Source organism: Rattus rattus, chromosome 1 (assembly GCF_011064425.1).
Source record: "Rattus rattus isolate New Zealand chromosome 1, Rrattus_CSIRO_v1, whole genome shotgun sequence".
Taxonomy (NCBI): Eukaryota; Metazoa; Chordata; class Mammalia; order Rodentia; family Muridae; genus Rattus; species Rattus rattus.
Window position 1 is genome coordinate 192,894,199 of NC_046154.1, and position 20,073 is coordinate 192,914,271.

At 39.3% G+C, this 20,073-nt stretch overlaps 1 protein-coding gene across 1 annotated transcript in view; it reads right to left on the reverse strand.

Annotated features, from left to right (window-relative positions):
• The window catches only part of Trhde (thyrotropin releasing hormone degrading enzyme), a 403,812-nt gene that overhangs the window by 370,909 nt on the left and 12,830 nt on the right, over positions 1 to 20,073 (reverse strand). The window contains exon 2 of the mRNA XM_032912469.1: positions 17,978 to 18,251. Coding sequence (XP_032768360.1) covers positions 17,978 to 18,251 — 274 coding nt within the window. The remainder of the gene's footprint in view (positions 1 to 17,977; positions 18,252 to 20,073) is intronic.

The following is a 20,073-nucleotide window of genomic DNA, read 5'->3' on the forward strand; positions in this document are numbered from 1 at the left end:
AGGAAAATAAGCATTAAATACCACATTGGGAACACTGCAAAGTGAACGACCCTCAGTCTATCCCCCAAACACTCAAGGGATCTTTGACCATAGAATACAGAGTACTTATTTTTGGCTACGCATGAGAAGAATATGAAAACATTCTTGATTTTCTCTTCCTCCATATAAAGCTATTTTTTTCATTTACAATGATTATCACAGGTGTGTGTGTGTGTGTGTGTGTGTGTGTGTGTGTTGTCTCGTATTCTGTTTCCCATTCTTACTCTGGATAGACTCTGGATTATTCCTAGTTGCAGAAGCAAGGAGGCCTAATAAAATAGTGTGACCCTTCCAAGCCCTCTGGAGTTTCTCAGGTATCTCCTGATCAATGTCACACCTCCACATGGAGCATCCTCTACACCATCATTGTCCAGACATCAGAGACCAAAGCCAATCCTCTGCAGCAGTGGTTCTCTAGTGAGATGCTTCTGCTCTGGGATAATTCTGTAGGTGTACATCTGGCAACATCTGGAAATATTTTCAGCTGTCACAGCTGTGTATGCTATTGGTGGTAAATATTCTATAACATACAAGACAGATGCCCCCCCCCAATAAACGTATTCTCTAGCACAAAATGTGACCAATTTAGAAACAGAGTCATTTGCTTCCTAAGAATGCTCAGGAAGATCTAGTTATTGATATTTCCCTAAACACACATTCTCTAAAAAGCATCTCATGCCTAGCAGAAAATAAGCTCTCTGAAGAGAGAGAGAGTCCCTGTTTCTCAATTCTATCCCCACACCTGCCCTTAAACACTCAGCCTTCAAAATGTGAACCAACCCAGTGAAGCACCAGGAACAGAGCTCTAGAGTCAAGATACGTTGTAACACAGTGATCCAGCATTTACAGCAGGCAAGCTAGGCCACATTCCCTTGTCTGCACACTATAGAAAACAGGACTGTAGAAAAGTCTTCATGCAGCTATAAAAATTAATGTAGATAATGCAGGAAAGGTCTCAGGACAACCTGATACATATTAAGTGATTAGTAAGATCACGATATTTTAAAATAAAGTAATAAAGTAATTTAATGAATGAGTTTCTTACAGCATTCACATAACACAGGATATTTTTCTTTTCCACATTTTCATTTGTATGCCTTTTTGTTAACAGCACTTTTAATCACAGTCTGGCAGCTGGTAGGGTGTTACTTTTTTAATCTATAGACAAGAGATAACAGTCCGAGATACCTTTGTGTTACCAGCTTCATCTCCATTGTTCTTCAAAGGACTCATCTGTCCAGAGTATTTTCCCTCAGAGAATATTTTTCCACAAGCATACCAATATTCTGTCTTTTCAAACAAAACAGAACCATAGAAAAACATACCTCACTTCCCCCTAATAATTACGTCATTAGTTTGCACAATGTTCGTAATCCCAAGAAAAATAAATGCTACAAATTTTTTACAACACTCTGCACAGCGGCACTGTGCTGTGAGGGTTCGATAAATGCCAGTATCTCTTGTCTCACCCTAAGCTATGCCTCCTTAAGTTTTGCAAGCTGACGTTTTTAAGCTGCTCTCACAAATGTTCCCATTTTAAGCTTCTATCCCCATCCCCCCTCAGTCATCCTTTAGCCCTGCCTACCTACCAGCAACACATGAATTGGCCACTTTACCTGTGTGCTGCCAAGCACTGAGAGTCCTCATGCAACTGGCACTTTGATGGCACTACAGTTTCATTGTCTCTTTAAAGTTATTTGCAATATACATTGCTATCCCCATTTCATACAAGAGGCCATGGCTCCAGTCTAGAGACTTGCTTTGAGTCAGGGATGGAATCCAAACCCAAGCCCAGTGTACTGAATAGCCATGTGGCTTCCACTAATGTTCCCTGCCCAGCCTGTGCTGGACACCTCTCTAACACCCTACAAAGCAGTGCTGAGTACAATCCTTACACCCTCAGCCAATCCTGTACACGGCAGTTCCACTCCATCATGTGCTCATTGCCTTCTCTAGGGGACAAGTAAAGTAAAAGGATTCTCTCCACCATGAGCACCTCTTAGAACCCCACTGAGGCTGCTCTGATGGGATTTCTCATTGTGTAATGAAGTACTGAAAAGGAAGAGAGAAGACCGGAACTCTCATTCAGACAAAGGGAGTGTGTTTCATTTGATAATTCTCCCTTATCTGAAGCGCCGAGAGACAATTTTGCATTAATTCTGAGCATGTGTAGAGATAACCTAACTTTCAGCCTGACTTCCCATTTAAAAAAATTTACATTTCATCAGAGAGACACATATAATAAATTTGCTATATGAACAAAAAAAGATCTTATTTCTTCATTTCTCTCACTGGCTTGACAAGATTGTAAGGCATTAAGTTGCAGAAGAAGAAACAAATGAAATGGTTCCTCTGTCCATGCTGCCGCCTGGACAAGGAGCTCTGCTGAGGGCAGGAGGGGAAGATGGGGAAAAGGAAGCTTTTTGAAGTCAGAGCAAAGTGCTACTAACAACCATTGTTCATCAAGCAACTAGGAACTGGGAGGTTTCTTTAATTCATTCATGCCAAGACTCATAAAGATCTATATTGACTTCCTTCAAAATGCATGATATTTTGAATATTTACTGACTGAGAGGGCAAAGAACTATACTATGTACCCTGGAGTGTGCGTGTGTGTGTGTGTGTCTGTGTGTGTGTATAAAATTCCATAAGCTATATAAAATGCATATGGTACATATTTGTTTACAATTACATGCATAGTGTGTACAATCTCTGAGTGTATTTTTAACCAAAGACAGTTCTCCTCCTCAAAGGTCTTGCATTTGCATTTTTGTAACTGAGAACAGATGTGCACAATACAGTATGAACTTATCAGATGATCACAGTGAAAGACCTACCTCAACTCACAAAGGTTTCATGGAGAAAATGAAACCTAAAACTGCCTAGAAGACTAGTAGACTCTGATAGTAGGATATTTCATCCTTTTACTACAAATAGTCTTTAAATTTTAAATAGAGTAAATTAATCATGGCTTCTGGGAAAGTTATTCATAAGAAAGGCAAATGGACAGTTAGCGAGTCGTCATTACCAGGTCAAAATTTCTACTCTGGATGCTCAGCCATGACCCTCTGGTGAGCTTCAAAGGCCTCAGTATTCTCCTCCCAAATTATATGGAACCTTTCTTTGGAATATATAAACCTCACTTTGGTCATCTCATTTCCTCTAAAGGTCCATCTTTCTTTTTCTGATATATGTATATATCATATATATATATGTATATATATGTATATATATATATATATATTCTAAGCCCCCTTTATTGAATCTATATAATACCTTCCAACTCCCCACCTGCCATTTTCTTCTAGGTCCCATTGGCTTAGGCAGATGAGCAGTTGGGCATGTAGGTGCCTGAAGGTGAATACAAGCTGTGCCACTAGTAAGCTACAGAACCTTGGTATCCTTTCTCTCATTTCCCTACCATTTGAAATCCAGGTGTAGCAATTACTTTTCTCGTCATTGCCATGACAAAATTCAAGTTGAACTTAAAGGAGAGTTTATTTATTCGGGCTCATCGCCTCAGAAGATTTGGTCTACCGTTGCTTTGTCCCAGATAGAATGCCATGGCGGTTAGAATGTGGAGAACAGGGGCTCCTTCATTTCATTTCAGAGAGGAGCAGAGGAAAGAGAAAATGGGAAAGTACCTTGAGTAGCACATGGTCCTCAGGAACATGCATCCAGTGACATACTTCCTCCAAAGCCCTGTCACCTACTTCCCATGTATCTATCATATTATGAACTTATTAAAGCATTAATCCATTCCCTATGTCAAAACACTCACTATCTGTGTGGATCTGTTAAATCCAGACCTAAAATATATGTGCATTGCTGATTACCTCTTAGGTAGTTATGAAACTAATAAAGTCAATAAGACCAACCACCTCATGGATTAATAATAGTTGATGCCCTAAACTGTCAAATTAAGTATTAAACAACAAGATGCTTAGAATGACACCTTGAAGCTAATAAGTGATAAATAAACTATACCTCTATGTGTTAAAATACATTGATCTGTAAGACATGTTTTCTTCTTCCTTAATAATACCCTGTCATTTTTCTGCCAAGAAACTATCTCTCCTGAGGTCTGTCTGCTCTGTTGGGTGCTAACAAAAACCAAGTATCTTTATGAAATGATTGCATGCTAAGAACATCAGATGGTGTACCTAAGAAGACTTTAATTGGTATCTGCTCTCTGGATCCTCAAAGGAATCCCTTCTAAGACATAATAGTTTAATTCTTCATTCGTGTTAACTTCTCCCAATTCTACCATTGAGTTTCTCATCTGCTGAATTTCACTTAGTTGCTTTCAAATATTTGCAACAAATTACTTAATCTATGGATCATACTACTCTAAAGAAAACTCAAGGTTCTCTTCCCTCAAAACCCCACCTCTCACAAAGTAATCTCTTTAAATACATTCTATTCACCGCTTTCCTCCTACACCTGAAACTCAATACTATCAGAACTATTACCCATCCTCTTGCTGATACTCTCTCCTGTTCTGCTTGGCTATCTGCCCTCCCCTGATTGACCCTGCCTTTATGCAACAGTGCACTGTACCTTTAGATTCAAATGGATCAAGCTAAACATTCAGGGGAAGAGGGAGATGTGAAAAGTACTAACAGTACTGTCTGTCCTCATCACTGCCACCTACCAATGTTTCTTGACTCTTTATCAGACCAGATGGCTTTATCTCTTTTGAAATTCTGCCTCGTACCTTCCAGGGTGCAGCAGCATGATTATCTGTAATAGGCTAGTAAGCCTCTTATGAAAGAAGGCTATGCGATACCCACCGAAGACAGTAGGTATTAGACAATCAGAGACGTCCTCAGTCCTACATCTGTGTGAACTTCTCAGGCATTCGCACAGACTGTTGTTTTCTCTTTGATCTCCTTAATTATGACCGTTTTTGTTAAATGTAGCCTTTTGATATTAAACATAGCAGCGTTATATGCCTTTGAAGTAAATAAAAATGTTTTTTCCGTGGTTTTGAGAGAGATAGTGAAACAATCTTCAGTGCCATGTGAAAACTGCATACAGATAGTGTTTGGTTTCCTACATTCACCATTTCCTCTCCAAATTAAGCCTAATCAAGAAACAGCAGCATAGAACAGACCTCGTGAGGTTTCTTCCACCATCTGGTTTGATAAGGAAGCCGAACATTAAGTAGGTGGCAGTGGCTAAGTACCAATAGTACTATTAGTACTTTTAATATCTCCTCCTTCCACTCTGAATATTGAGCACAATCCATCAGAGTACAAAGGACTTCCAGGATTCTTCAGAAGATATATTTCAATTTCATAGCTGTAAGTCCAACTCCCAGAAGCATTAATGTATCTCAAACGTATATTGGGGTATCTGAATTTTAACAATAATCCTGTAAGAATCAATTAGGCTTGAGTGATAACAACCTTAATGTTCGATTGCTTTCCTCCTCATTTGTAACATAACCACAGTCATTGTAACAGTTAATTTTGGTTGTCAGCTTGACACACCTGGGAGGAAAAAAGCACTGTTGAAAAATGACCTCTATTAGATTTCTCTGTGGGCATATCTGTTGGGTGTATTGTTGGTGGCTGGTTGATCTGGAAGAGCCCAGTCCACTGTAGGTGGTACCATCTCTGGTCAAGGGGTGCCTAGGATGTATACAAATGATAGTGAATGTGAGCTTCAGAGTAAGCCAGTAGACAGGATTCCTCTCTTGTTTCTATTTCAAGATGCTATCTTGATTTCCCATGGCTTCCCTTAATGTTAGTCTGTAGCCTGTAAGCCAAATAAATGCTTTCCTCCTCACGTTGGTTTTGGTCAGGCTTTTACCAGAGCAGTAGAAAGAAAACCAGAACATTGTCCAGAGACAAGTCTTCCAAGAAACAAGGATTTGGCTCTAATTCGAACCAGCAAAGATCTAAATGACGTATTCTTTATCTGTGGGTAGCCACTTCAATCTTTGAAATTTTGAGCAGGTTTTTCCCTAACCAAACAATTAAACAGATCATAGTCAACAAATAACAAGAACAACAAAACGAAATGAGGGGGACTCTTTGGGCAACAGCGACGAAATCGATGACCCTCATACCTCTAGAGAAAGCTCCCAGTATGATAAGAAGATAACCCAAGCTCAGACCCTTTAATGTCTCTCTCAACTAAAGGATAAAAATCAACGTTCTTTAACACAATGTATAAATCCTTCATGATCTGACTTCTGAATAAAATGCCCAATGTCATTCCTCACCTTACGCTTCCTCAGTAGAGTACAACACTCTACCTCCTTCAACTTGTAAAGGCTTGTCCAAAACAGCCCTTCAAAGTAAATGCCCTAAATAGCTAGCAAAAAGAGCAATTCAAAAATAATCGTAAGTCAATCACAGTGGGAGAGTAGCAAAGGGAGGGGAGTTTTGTATCATTAGATTATGTAAAATTAATTTAATCTTAACTTGCCAGGACCTGATTTAAGAGGCAATAAGGTGCAATCACTTGAAGTCTTTCCAAGGAAACTGAAGGAAAAGGGAGGCAACCAGAACTCTGTCCCATCTCTTTACAGAGACAGAAACATACGTGGCTAAGCGACAGAGAGCCTATCACATGCATTATCAAGTATGACTCTGCTACAGCAGTGGACGCTGCTTACCACCCAAAGTGTCTGTGCAGACGGTTACTGTGGCTTTTTACTAGGCTGTCCCTGGGCTTCTACTTCATATATAGATTCTTACACCTCCAGGCATTTGATAAATAGTGGATTGTATAACAAAACCCATTAACATCTATCACTGAATCCACCATCAGCCCAAGCCAGTCACCAGGGAATAGAGATTTGCTGAGGCACACTCCATTACACTATGATCCACTGGAAACCTTGGGGCTGGAGAGTCTAAAACCTCTCCATTAACTAGATTTGGCCGCTATGGTTTTCTTCCTCTGTTATTAACACAACCCTCCAGACTACCACTCTGCCTCCCATGTAAACGCACCTGATGTTTTTCAATGGTGTTCATCTTTAAGCAAATCTCTGGCCTACTGCATATTTCTTCTCTTGGGATTTAATGGAAATTTTGCAAAAAAAAAAATTAGAAGTGTCTCTTTTTTAGGTTAGCACACAAGATAATTTACTTTGTTGTGGTGTTACCCGTACATTCCCTATCCCTCTCTCCGCCATGATCCCCTTAACTGATCTTGCTCGCACCTTTTCTCCACACAATAGTCCCTCTTCTGCCCTTATGCCACATGCATTTTATTTTATCTTCTCTGTCTTTATCCCATCCTTACCTTAAGTCTTTTCTCCCTTCGTCATGGTTCCCTTTGTAGTTTTATAACACACACACACACACACACACACACACACACTATAGAATACTTATATGAAAGAAAATATGTTGACTGTCTTTCTCAGCCTGCCTTAAGATACTTAACCTACTCATTTCCAATTTTATGCATTATCATGCAAATGTCAGGATTTAAGTAAAATTCCATTAAGTATATTATTTATCCATTCATATGTTGGTAAACATCTAGGCATGTTCCATTTCCTAGGTATTGTGACTAGCATATTAATATTCATGGATATGCACGCATTTCTGTGATAAGACCTGGAAACTTTCAGGTCCATACAGGAATTGTGTAGCTGGGTCATATGGTATTGCTATGTTTAGTTTTGTGAGGAACTGCCATACTGATGTCCTGAGTCCATTTCCACCAGCTGTGAATAGTGTCCCCCTTTGCTGACATTTGTTTTTTTCTTTTTTGGTGACAGCGACTTTCACTGGAGTGAGATGGATTCTCCCAGTAGTTCTATATCCATGCATATGTATTGCATCCATTTTTCCCCCTGTGAATTTATCCCTTAATAGAGGCTACTGGCTCTGCTTCTACTGCACTAATGAAATGTTTACAAGTTCATCAGTACTATCTTCTTATTTTTTTTAAAGGTTCAAACTCAACACCTACCTATATAACCTGCCCATGCTGCTGCAGACCTCACTGGATTACCCAAACCTGAATCAGCAATCTCTCTCATCGAGAAGTGATCTATGTCATAGTCCCAAGATAGACATGCATGTGACTTCACGTCACCCAGTCAGTACAAACCCACCCATTATGTGAGTCCAAGCTGATCATCAGTACTTTGACTTAGTTTTCCTTGCATAGAAAGCAATGATTACTGCCTTTCTGAGTGCTATGATCCACCTCATCCCTTTTGCCTCATACTATTTTCTCCAGAACCTAGAGTCAGAAATTGATCCTTTTCCTCTTCTGCATCTCAACTCTGTTTCTTCATGCTATTGGTTGACATTTCCCGGCAGAGCTCCCTGTGGGCAATACACCTGTCTTTCATCATTTACTCTTTAAATTTCAATATTTATAAGAATTGCTCCTAGGGAGTTTTCAGGTCCCACATTTTAACCTAATAAAAAGGTCTTGGAAACCCTTGACATTGTGACATCTCTCAAGAAATCCATTATTTGGATATCTAGTAGAATTCTACTGAGAACATGCCATCTTAGACATAAAATAGGAACTGCTGATCCTACAAAGGTCAGTAAAAATACCTTCTAGAGAAGCAACCCAGGCCGAGAGATAAAGTGACAGACAGCAGAACAATGCCTATAAGACATGAGCAAACAAAGTATTCTAAGAGTACCAAGGAAGGATTAACTCTCCCGGCGTGGGCAGAAAGCATTGCCTACGGTTCCTAAATAGGTTGTAGTTCAAATCCTTTGTTACTATTTCTTTTCCTTTCTCTATGGGCTATTATTACATTTGTAATGCAATCAAACCAGAATGCCCAATGACAACAGAGTTCCTAATATTTTAAGTCTACTACAATATATGCTTAGGTTACATACAGCATAAAATCCCAATTTTGTTTTCACCAGAAAACTACACAGAATGGCAATTCCACATTTGAAATGTATAGTCAGAATCCTGCAGTAGAAGAATGAGCATCAGAAATGTGCATTATTTGAACATGCATATCCATTCATAGATATATACATGTGTACAAACATGTTATATATACCTTCTGGTTTTTGTCAGCCTAAACAATAAAAACTAAACTTCAGATTTTGGGCAAGTATAATATATTGGTAGCCAAACAACCTTCACTAGGAATTTCCTTTTTTATTGAAGAAGATATTAATGTCCCTATTTGCCACAGGGTACTCTATAAGCAACATCTGCAGTTGGTTATCTGGTGCAGGCAAAGGCAATTAATATAGTCGCCATGAGTTTTAGAATTAATAAGCATCCCTTAATGACACAGCAATATGGAAAACACACAAACTTGGAGCATATAAACCCAAAAAACGCAAGGGAGCCTGTCCCCAGAAAGAGACAGAAATAACAGGTCAGATTGTAATCCCAGCACTCAGGAGCACAGTACAGAGAGTTAAAGGATAAATTCAGTAACAGGTACAAGGCCAAAACAAGAGAGAAAGAGACAGACAGACAGACAGACAGACACACACACACACACACACACACACACACACAGAGACAGAGAGACAGAGAGACAGAGACAGGGAGACAGGGAGACAGAGAGACAGAGAGACAGAGGAGGGGGGGAGTATACTCCAATCTATTTCTAATACATTTTCCTTCTTACTTGATCTTATTTTGTTGCTTGCTGATCACACACACACACACACACACACACACACACACACACACACACACACACACACGCAGGCAGGCACAAAAAAACTTTTACACATTTGTTAGGTTTGTTACTTTGTTTTATCTTGTTTTGCTACTTTTTTAATTGGTTGGTTGGTTGATTGGTTGGTTGGTTTGGATTTTGGTGTTTTTGAAACAGGGTTTCTCTGTGTAGCCCTGGCTATCCTGGAACTTATTCTATAGACCAGACAGTCCTTGAACTCAGGGGTCTACCTGCCTCTGACTCCTGAATGCTGGGATTAAAGGTATGAGCCACCAATCCGGGCTACACAATCATTTTTAATAGAGTAAATACTTTAGCCTATAAATCGTGTTTCTAAAAGCTTAGTTTTAGAAAACAAAAACGCTTTTGTTGCCATGATGATTTTCAAGGGAAGAGCATGCCAATTGGTTCCACAGGACCAAACTGTCAGCTCAGAAAACATACATACAAATAACATTACATACATTGAATAGTTTATATTTATGAATATATACATATATGCATATGCATATACAAACATATACATATGCAATAAAAATTTATGTAAAAGAGGCCATTAATTTGAATGGGAGAGGGGAGAGGAATATGAGAGGATTTCGATGGAGGAAAGGAAATGGAGAAAAGTTATAATTTTATTATAATGTCAAAAAGAAAAAATTAAACACAGTGAATCTGTAGCGTAGGTTACAGTCATTCTTGATTATTTGATCTGTGGCTTCTCCAAGGTCTCCTTTTCCTATTTCATGACCCTCACCAAGTTCTACTATTTCCTCCCTTCAAACGTCTTTCACATTTATTATGTCTTATCTATTTCCAACTGTATTCACATTCAACTCTAACTGCTACTGTACTCCAATCTGTCTTTGTTTAAAGTACTCTAGGTTCCAGTCTCCTCCTAACAACATATATTACACATTGTGTGCACGGAGATTATCTAATAATACACAGTAAATATAATAGCTTATAATTATCTAATAATCTAATAATATCATGACCTGAGCTTTTAACTTCCCAGTGGCTCTTTCTGTGGACGAAGTGAAATATTAAAAATTTAACCAGCATCAAGTTCTTCTAAAACTTGGCCTCAACATGCCACTCAAATTTAGGTACCACATCTCCCTTTTAGGATATCTGAATGTCATCTATTTAAATGGGAATGAGTACTATGTTAAGTACTAAAATTATGGTTATACTTATCTCTTATAAGGTCAATAACAACTGCGATAGTCTTAGAAGGGAGCTTCAAATTCTGTGACACTATTCCCATTGAGAGACACCATGTGCTACTTCCCTTAGAAAATGAGCCAAATGACTACTTGCTCACATACCACACAGAAGCAACGCTGTTCAAATTCTTAGAATGAGTCAGACAGAGCGTTCAGCCCATCTTGCAAAAAGAAAAGAAGACAAAGAAGATGGTAGCGAATGTAATCAATAAAATCATTAATAATAGAACAAGTGGATCATGTAACCTCTTGGGAAAGCTGGAGTCACAATTAACTAGGCCAGCAACATGAGGCCATCTGCTTCAGTGCCTACAGGTTAGCGTCGTGGAGAAATGAAGAGTAAATAGCCCATATGTAAACTCTAACTTGAGATTCCATGGCCGTCAACATTAAGTAGAGACGCTTAGTAGAGAAGCTCTTGCTCTGACCCCAGCTCTTAAGATATACCCAGGAAATGAGCCAAACCCCCAGACCCTGTGAAACAGAGCTAAATCATTATGGACTCAGTATTTTTTTAACTCTTGACTCAGAATCAATGAGCAGAATTATTTTATTGCTAATTCTTAGAATGATATCCAAACCAATTTTGGAACTAAAACCTTTTCATAAAGAAAATTTAGAAACATGAAGCATTACTTTGGGACTAGAGAGTGTACAACAATTGGAAAACCCTGGAAATGGGAGGGGTGAGCAGAAGCCTGTGGACCTCAGAGAGGTGGTTAGCAAGGACTCAAAGGATACTTACAGTGAGTGTTTTTTTTTTTTTACAGTGAGTGTTTTTAGAAGCTGGGGAGATAGTTCACTGGGCAAAATGGTTCCTATGATAGCATGAAAACCTTAATTCAGATCCACAACAACCACATAAAAGCCAGGTATTATAAATGTCTGGTTTTCAGAGACAGGCGTATCCCAAGGGCTCACTGGCCAAACATTCTAGGTGAGATGATAATCTCCAGGTGCAGTGAGAGTGCCTATCTGTCAGAAAAAATGAACAATAGAGGAAAATATTCAACAATTTGTGCCCCCAATGTGTGCACATATGGATGAACAAACCTGCACATATACTTGAGCGCAAGTACACACACACACACACACACACACACACACACATATGTATACTCATTCTGTATGTACCATACAGAAAAAATAAGCAGAATAAAGAAGGGCTTTTGTTATACACTACAAGAAATGATTGCCACTTGATTACCTTAAGTACCAAGGAAAATATGGAATGCACCTACAGAACTAAAATTTTTTTAGCGAAAAAACGTGAACGCGGTACCTGATTCTTCTCACTAGCTTTGAGTTTTATAAAAAGAGATGACATAAAATTAAGAATAAACTGTCTAATCTTAACAATAATTTAGAAGTACAAAAGAGCTAATTTAAACATTTTCTCTCTCTTTTTTTAGCCTCATTAGACAGAAGATTATCAAAGTAAAGAACAGTTTTCAAGAAAATAATAATAATATAGATCACCCTCATGAAACATAGCCTGAGGCTGAAGGCAAGAGCCACTGTTCTCTAAGCCCTCAGATCCTCTTGAAGTAGTACCCCAAGGCTTTCTCAAAGAGAAGTGTCTTTACAAAAATTATAAAGGCATGTCTCATGAATTCCCTGTGTTAAATAATGAGTATATGAGAATCTTTATTCCACAAAGCCTCTACACAGAAAAGGTTTATCTTAAAGACATCTATGGGTTTAGTCTTGTCTGAGAGAATGGATATAGCCTGATTGATTAAAATCCAATAATGATTTTCATAAGTATACTTGCTTAGCAGTAAAGCTACAGAGCCTGTGAAATTCAGTTTTGCCCATAGAAGAATGGAGCTGAGGTTATCCCGTTGTAAATACAAGCTATTCTGTACTTGGAAAGAATTTCTTCAAAGGCAAAATTAAAAGCCCAGAGGATGATGTTAAATGCCCAGAAAACAACTCACAGGGAACAGCGCTGAGACCTCGCTGAAGAATTGGTATGACTAACCAGTTGGATTTCAGGCTTGCTTCGGGACATTGACTACTGGGGTTTCCTGTCATTTTCTGTTCTGCAATACAAATGGCTACTACAATCATGTTCTAACCTTACAGGGCCTCTGGGTTGGGGGATGTGGAAGAAGAATGAACTACTTGATTTTCTTCAAAACAGGTCTTCAGGGTGAGAAGGGCTATGCCCAAGAAGTCAATCTGAGTGACCTTGTCCGTGCCTGGATCTCAGCCAGCTTGTAAGATTGTAGATCTGAAATATAATCGTGATGCTATTAACAGGATGATGCCCATTATAAGGTCTATATTCTATGTGGGCTAGATGTAATTCACGAACAGAGAGTGTAGACTGTTAATTTTGAAACAAGACCAAAAAATATCAGTATTCCTTCCTTCAAGCGCTGGCAGACATGCATGCTTCTGTTGAGCCTAGACTACCATTAGTAACTCATTTCTGAAAAACACTGTGCACAGCAATAATAAAGTCTGACATCAGAGACAACACCATACAGCTCTCACATAGCTAATTAGGACATTTACTTTTGATGTTTTGTCCTGGATAATTTTGTGTCAACCGTGACACAGGCTAGAGTCATCTTTGAGTAAGGAACCACAGTTGAGACCATGTCTCCATCAGACTGGGCTATAGAAAAGTCTGTGGAACATTTTCTTGATTGGTAATTGATACAGAAGAGTCTACCATTGATATAGATGGTAGTACCACCAGGGCTGGTGGTCCAGGGTTCTGTAAGAAAGCAGGGTGAGCAAATATGAGAAGGTAGCCAGTAAGTAATAGTCCTCCTTGTCTGCTGTGTGAGTTCTTGCATTTGGGTTCCTGTTCAATTTGAGTTCCTGCCTTGGTTTCCCTCAGCAGACTAGAACTCTGGATACGTGATCCAGAGTTCCTTCCCAGCACTAGAAGCCCTAACTGAAACAGGATTATCAACTATCATGTAAGAAATTGAATCTCCCTAATGCTGCCATATTTTTAAGCAATTCTGGGTCATGCAGACACCACACACAAATGCCATGGCCCATAGCTCCAGCTGACCTCTCAGGACACAAATAATAAACCTCCAAATACCAGCTCAGATGATTCTGTCCCTGACTCTAAGAGGCAAGACATCATGTTGCCCCATCTGACAGCCAGACAATACTAAGCAAAGACAAGTTGCTCCCACTGTGTGCTTCAACTCCATACCACGACCATTACTATTGACATAATAAAACCGTCGTATAAGGGAAACCCATCTTATGGTAGCTTGTTTTGCCAATACAGGAATGAAAACAGCACAGTAAAGGAAGAAGACATACTTTCAGTTCCCAAACAAGAAAACTAGAAAAGGGAGAGATTAAATAATGAATTAAGTCATGGAGGAGCAAGGCAAGAATCCAGGAATAGATAAATCTGATGATAAAACCCCATCTGTAGTCATCCTCCCACACTGATTTCCATACAGACTTCCTACCTCTATATCTTCCCCTGATAACATTTCCCCAACTAAGCACAGCATGCGCATAACATCTTCTTCCCTAAGACCAAGTCATCATTCAGAATCTTACTCCATTCTCCTTCATGAGACACATCCCTATACTGCAATTGTTAGCAATTTCTTTGTCCTCCAATGGGCTTGGGATTGTTTTCCTCCTACTGGACAATTAATGAATACTAGTGGTACTAATTCATATTGGTGACTGTGTTCTCCTTAGGTGCAGTGCCTGATTATCCTCCTGAATTGTGCTCCCAGATTAAGGCTAAAATCTCACTATATACAGGATTGCAGGAGGTATTCTACAACTCTGAGACAAACTGATCACAAAAGAACACAACTGATCTGAAGACTGTTGCCAAGAGAAATAAACGGCAAATGTAAATTGACTGCTAATTGCCTAACTTAGGCATCAATCACCACCATACATGCTACATGTGTGAATGCTGCTGCTTCTCATTAGAACACAAGATCCCTAGAAGCAACTAGGGTTTTACTATTTTCTGCAGGATGACCACAGTGTACAACAGTATCTGATATCTGGTCCATAAATGTCTGTTGAAGGAGAAAAGGAATGACCAAGTACTACAGAAAACAGATGTGAGTCAAATGTTATAAGATCTTTCGATTCTTCAAGAGAAGCCAGAAGTTATTTTATGTGCAACCTCTCAATTCGAAAACAGTAACGACTATTTAGAAATAAAAATGTTAACCTGTTTTAGGAATGGATAAACGCAATGCATTTGGAGATTAGGATTAAATATCTAATTTGCATTGGCAACCCCCATACAAGAGGGGGGGCATCTTAGATTCCTGTTTGTAATTATTTCAACCAGTGTTATACAAAGTTTAGGCAGTTTTCAATGCAGATGATGATGGTGACGAGGCTTGCTGTAGTGTTCGAATCCAGGCCACTGTGAGAGTCAGCTCCTTGTTATTAATCTGCTTCTCAAGTTCCTCCCTCACAGCTCAAACAAAAATGCTGCAGCTTCTCAGTGGATATGACCACCTGGACCTCCCCAGACCATCCCACAGCCAAGATGCTAGAGCGAAATCTCTTCTCGTTCCAGATGCTAAGGGTTGAGAAATGCCATTCCCACACGCCCTCCAGTAATAAAGGGGAAAGTCAGTGAGAAGAAAAACAGATTGGATTTCAAAGGGGTGACAGAAAAAGAGAGTGGAGTTTCAAACTGTATTTCCACAGTTGATAAACAAGGGCTCCCTATGTCCGTTCTGTTTTTCTTCTTACTGACTGTGGTATTTTTAGATTATACAGTCTGAATTTTTCTTTCAGCTGAACTTTTCAACGTTCTCTGCTACCAATGCTTTATCTTTTCCACATTAAAATTACGAAGTATAAGTGTTAAAATGTTTACTGACAACTTAGAGGTTCTTAAGAATACAAAGTCACATCTAAAAACCTTGAGTGGTTCTACAAAGGGGTCACAGCAGCACGCATGGTTATGTGGGGTTGAGGATACTTTTAAGGCCCTCTAAAGAAAACATACTAGGCAGAAGCACTTCTAGGGTACTTTATGCTAGCTAAGCCACCGAGAGTCAGTCATCAACTTTTGAAGACACATAAGGAGATGAGATGTCTTCATGTTCCTTTGTGTCCTTTTCTGTGTCCTTTCCTGTGGTCCAAGGAATACAGCCTTGAAATGTCCGTAGCAGAAACCAACAAGCATCGGAGGAATTCAACATTTCAAATTATTGTAAGCCCGAAAGACTAACATGCCAGCTAGGCCTCTACACTCAGCATTAAGGGTATTATTTTAATGATTACACAGATGAATTCACTCTGTAGTTTTTCTATAATGGCATTAATTTTGTATGCAAGCAGATTTTACTTTTTTAAAGCAGGCTCCACAGTGATTTTCAATTAAAAGGAACAGTGAGGAAAAATTCTGTAGCCAAAACTATTTTACAAAATTCAGGTTATTATAGAGCTATGAATCTCTACAGATTAAAAACATAACTTTCTATTCACTTATCATGTTGTGTTCAAGTAAAATGGAATGTAGGAGCTATGTGATGGAGAAGACTGCAAGGTGAATTCTCTCTAAGGCACACAGGTCAAATGGTAAAAGAGTCCCTGGATACAGGAGAGAAAGCCTAAACCTTACGGACAAACTAAGAGATTTGACTTGTGGGGTTTTTTACCCTGGAAAGTTTATTCACTCTATTTAAACCCAACTACTCTTGTGGGAAAAGGAGAAACACATTGCTTTTATAATTGATGTGAAATTTAAAATAGATGCATAGCTATTGTGAAAGAAATTGAAGTGAGAAAGAAATTGTTCATTCACAATGGCTTAGTCTTTCATGGCACAGCGCAGTAGGAACATGCTTAGAACATGCTGATGTCACTAAGGAGGGCAGCAAAGTAAGCCACTGAATCTTTGTCGTAAATTTAGTGCAGACAATCCCTGCAGTACCTCACACTACCTAAGAAGAGTAAATGAAATAGCACACAATGTAGGTTAATAGCTATACTAAAGTTTCTTGGATTTTTAAAATATGCTAAGTATTATAAGCAAATGTAAGCATATACAATGTCGTGGTTTGAAGGAAAATAGCCCCCTTAGGCTCCTAGCAAGTGGCACTATGGACCCCCAGTGTAGGGGATTGTTAGGGGGGGTGATGGGAGGTGGTAGTGGGGGGGGTGGGAAGGGAACACCCATATAGAAGGGGAGGGGGAGGGGCTAGTGGGCTGATGAACAGGAAGCTGGGAAAGGGAATAACATTAGAAATGTAAATAAGAAATATCCAATTTAATAAAAATGAAAAAAAAGAGGTGTAGCCTTGTTGGAGGAAGTGTGTCACAGGGGATGGGATTGAGGTTTCAAATGTTCAAGCCAGACCCAGTGTCACTACCTGCTGAGTATTGATCCAGATGTAGAACTCTTGGCTCCTTCTTCAGCACCAGGTCTGCCTGCACGCCGCCATGCTTCCCACAAAGACAATAATGGACTAAACCTCAGAAACTGTAAGCCGTCCCCAACTGAATATTTTCCTTATTAAGAGTTTCCGTAGTCATGGCATCCCTTCACAATAATAGAAACCCTAACTAAGACATATAAGAACTGAACAATAATTTTCATGGAAAGGACAAATACCAAGTGGGTTTCTCATGGAGAGGGCAAGGCAGTGAGGTCTAGAATTAGTGTTCAGGGACTTTAATTCTGTTATATATGATTTTCTTCCTCCTCAGATATGGCTACTAAGCATGTGGAGTCCATTGTATCATTTGTCACGTTTTCTATACATTTGCAAGAAATCATTAATAGAAAGAAGCAATAGGAATCAATTCTTGAAAAGGCAAGAATTGTTTTAGGCATACCCAGAAAATGAAGCCCAGGAAAGCAGGGGATAAGGATGGGTAGAGGAATAGAAAATAGGTGTTAGCAGGGTGGGGAAATAGTTCCTGTTTAACTTGGAAATGAGGATTACATTTAACCTCCGATAGCTAAAGACTTTGGTTTGTCAGGTGTGAAGACACTAGGAGCAATGCCTGTTATCCTAGAAATCAGGTTACTTTACAGGGTATACATTATGCAAAGCATCATTAGGCTGAAAATACTTACTACAACCCCACTCTTGGTAGTAGTTTCTCTGTATGTGAAGTTGCAAATCGCCCAGGCTAAATAATATGTGGACATGAGAGGGGTCTGTGAAAAGTGATCTGTTACCCATCCATCTTCCTCAAACACAGATGTTTCCACGGGCATGTTGGAGAGAGACAAATAGGTTGCTTGATGTTTGATGCTGATTTTGAAAGTGGCCTTGTAGATTGGTTCATCAAAACATGGAAATGCCTTTCTGGCATGTGTAGGTGAAAACTGAGTAACACCGAGGAATCTGGAAGAGAAACAAAAAGGAGAAGATGACATACCAGTTACGTGTATTGCTTCCATTCAAGAAATGGCCCCCATTGCACACCTCGCATGGCATATTTTGATTAATCTGAAAATACACATTTTTCTGAATTGTGCTTTCATTTGTGAATAACATAAAAAATGTAGTAATGTACTGCCCTAAAAATAAAGGTTCTTTAGGGAAGTTTTTGTCTCCGTTAAAGTAAACTGGATAAACCCCGAGCCGTACTTGTTGGATGAAACAACTACACTCTACAGAGAAACAACTCGCAGGCACATTGGCAAACACTGAGGAATAATGGCTCTGTTATTGTGTATATCACATTCCTCCCTGAAGCCTAGGGCATGCAGCATATACAGAGAATAAAACTGAGATCTAAATGCTGTCCTCAAATGGCAGGGAATGCTTGCAGGCTCTCACGGGGAAATAGCCATACCCTAAAAATTGAAATCATGCGATCCACCTATGGCAAAATAAATGGCTTTGAAAACCATTAAATCTTGGTGTGGATTCTGGCTCCAAAATTTCTTTTACCCATGCCAATTGTAATGATTCTAAAAACTCCCTCCAAATAAGGAAATGCTCAAGTCTAACTTCAAAAGTATTTTAAAGCTCAAATGGGGGGATAAAAGGGTGTAAAGCCCCATCGCTGTGAAGAGCTACAGCAGGCAGGCCAAGGGCAGCCATCGCAGGCTCACAAGACCTTCATCCTTTCTTACCTCCGTGATTTACAGTTAAAATGCACAGTCTGGAGACTGATGACTTTTAGAAGAATGGTTCATCTTATACATGGATTTGTCTTGTTTGCTTGGTTTGTTTTGTCAGTTTTCTTTCTGGGGCGGGGGGTGAGTTTATGTTACCCACATCAGCTGAAGTCCAGAAAAATTACTCTGTCATGATGGAATTTGAGATCTGTGGTAAGGTGAGACCATATTTATACACTTTTTATTACAGTATTGTATTGGAATGCTTTATTTTATGGCTAGCTGTTAATCTCTTAGTATTTCTAACATAGAATTTAAATTTTATCATAGATGTGTACACACTGGAACAAATATAGTATATATAGTGCTCAGGACTAGCTACAACTTCAGGCATTCACTGAGGGTCTTAGAATGTGTTCCTCCTAAACCACTACCCAAAGAGTACACATGGACAGACCCATGGCTCCAGCTGCATATGTAGCAGAGGATGGCCTTGTTGGGCACCAATGGAAGGAGAAGCCCTTGGACCTGCCAAAGCTGGACCTCCCAGTGCAGGGGAACGTCAGGGCAAGGAGGAAAGAAGGGGTGGGTAGTTGGGGAGGGGGAACACCTTTATAGAAGAAGGGTGAGGGGTTATGGCATAGGGTGTTATAGATGGGAAACTGGGAAAGGGAATAATATTTAAAATGTAAATTAAAAAATCCAGTAAAAAAGAATGTGTTCCTCATATGTAGTGGCAAACTATTATGATACATACATAATACATACATACATACACACATGTATATAACATAAATATGTAAAGACAAGCACATATACACCAAATAATACAAGTTTTCTGATACAGCTGTATCTCCTTAAAACTAATTAGAGGGGCTGGAGAGATGGCTCAGCGGTTAAGAGCACCCGACTGCTCTTCCAGAGGTCATGAGTTCAATTCCCAGCAACCACATGGTGGCTCACAACCGTCTGTAAAGAGATCCGATGCCCTCTTCTGGTGTGTCTGAAGACAGCTACAGTGTACTTATATATAATAAATAAATAAATCTTAAAAAAAAAACTAATTAGAGGACACTTCAACATGCTTTCATAGTCTACAG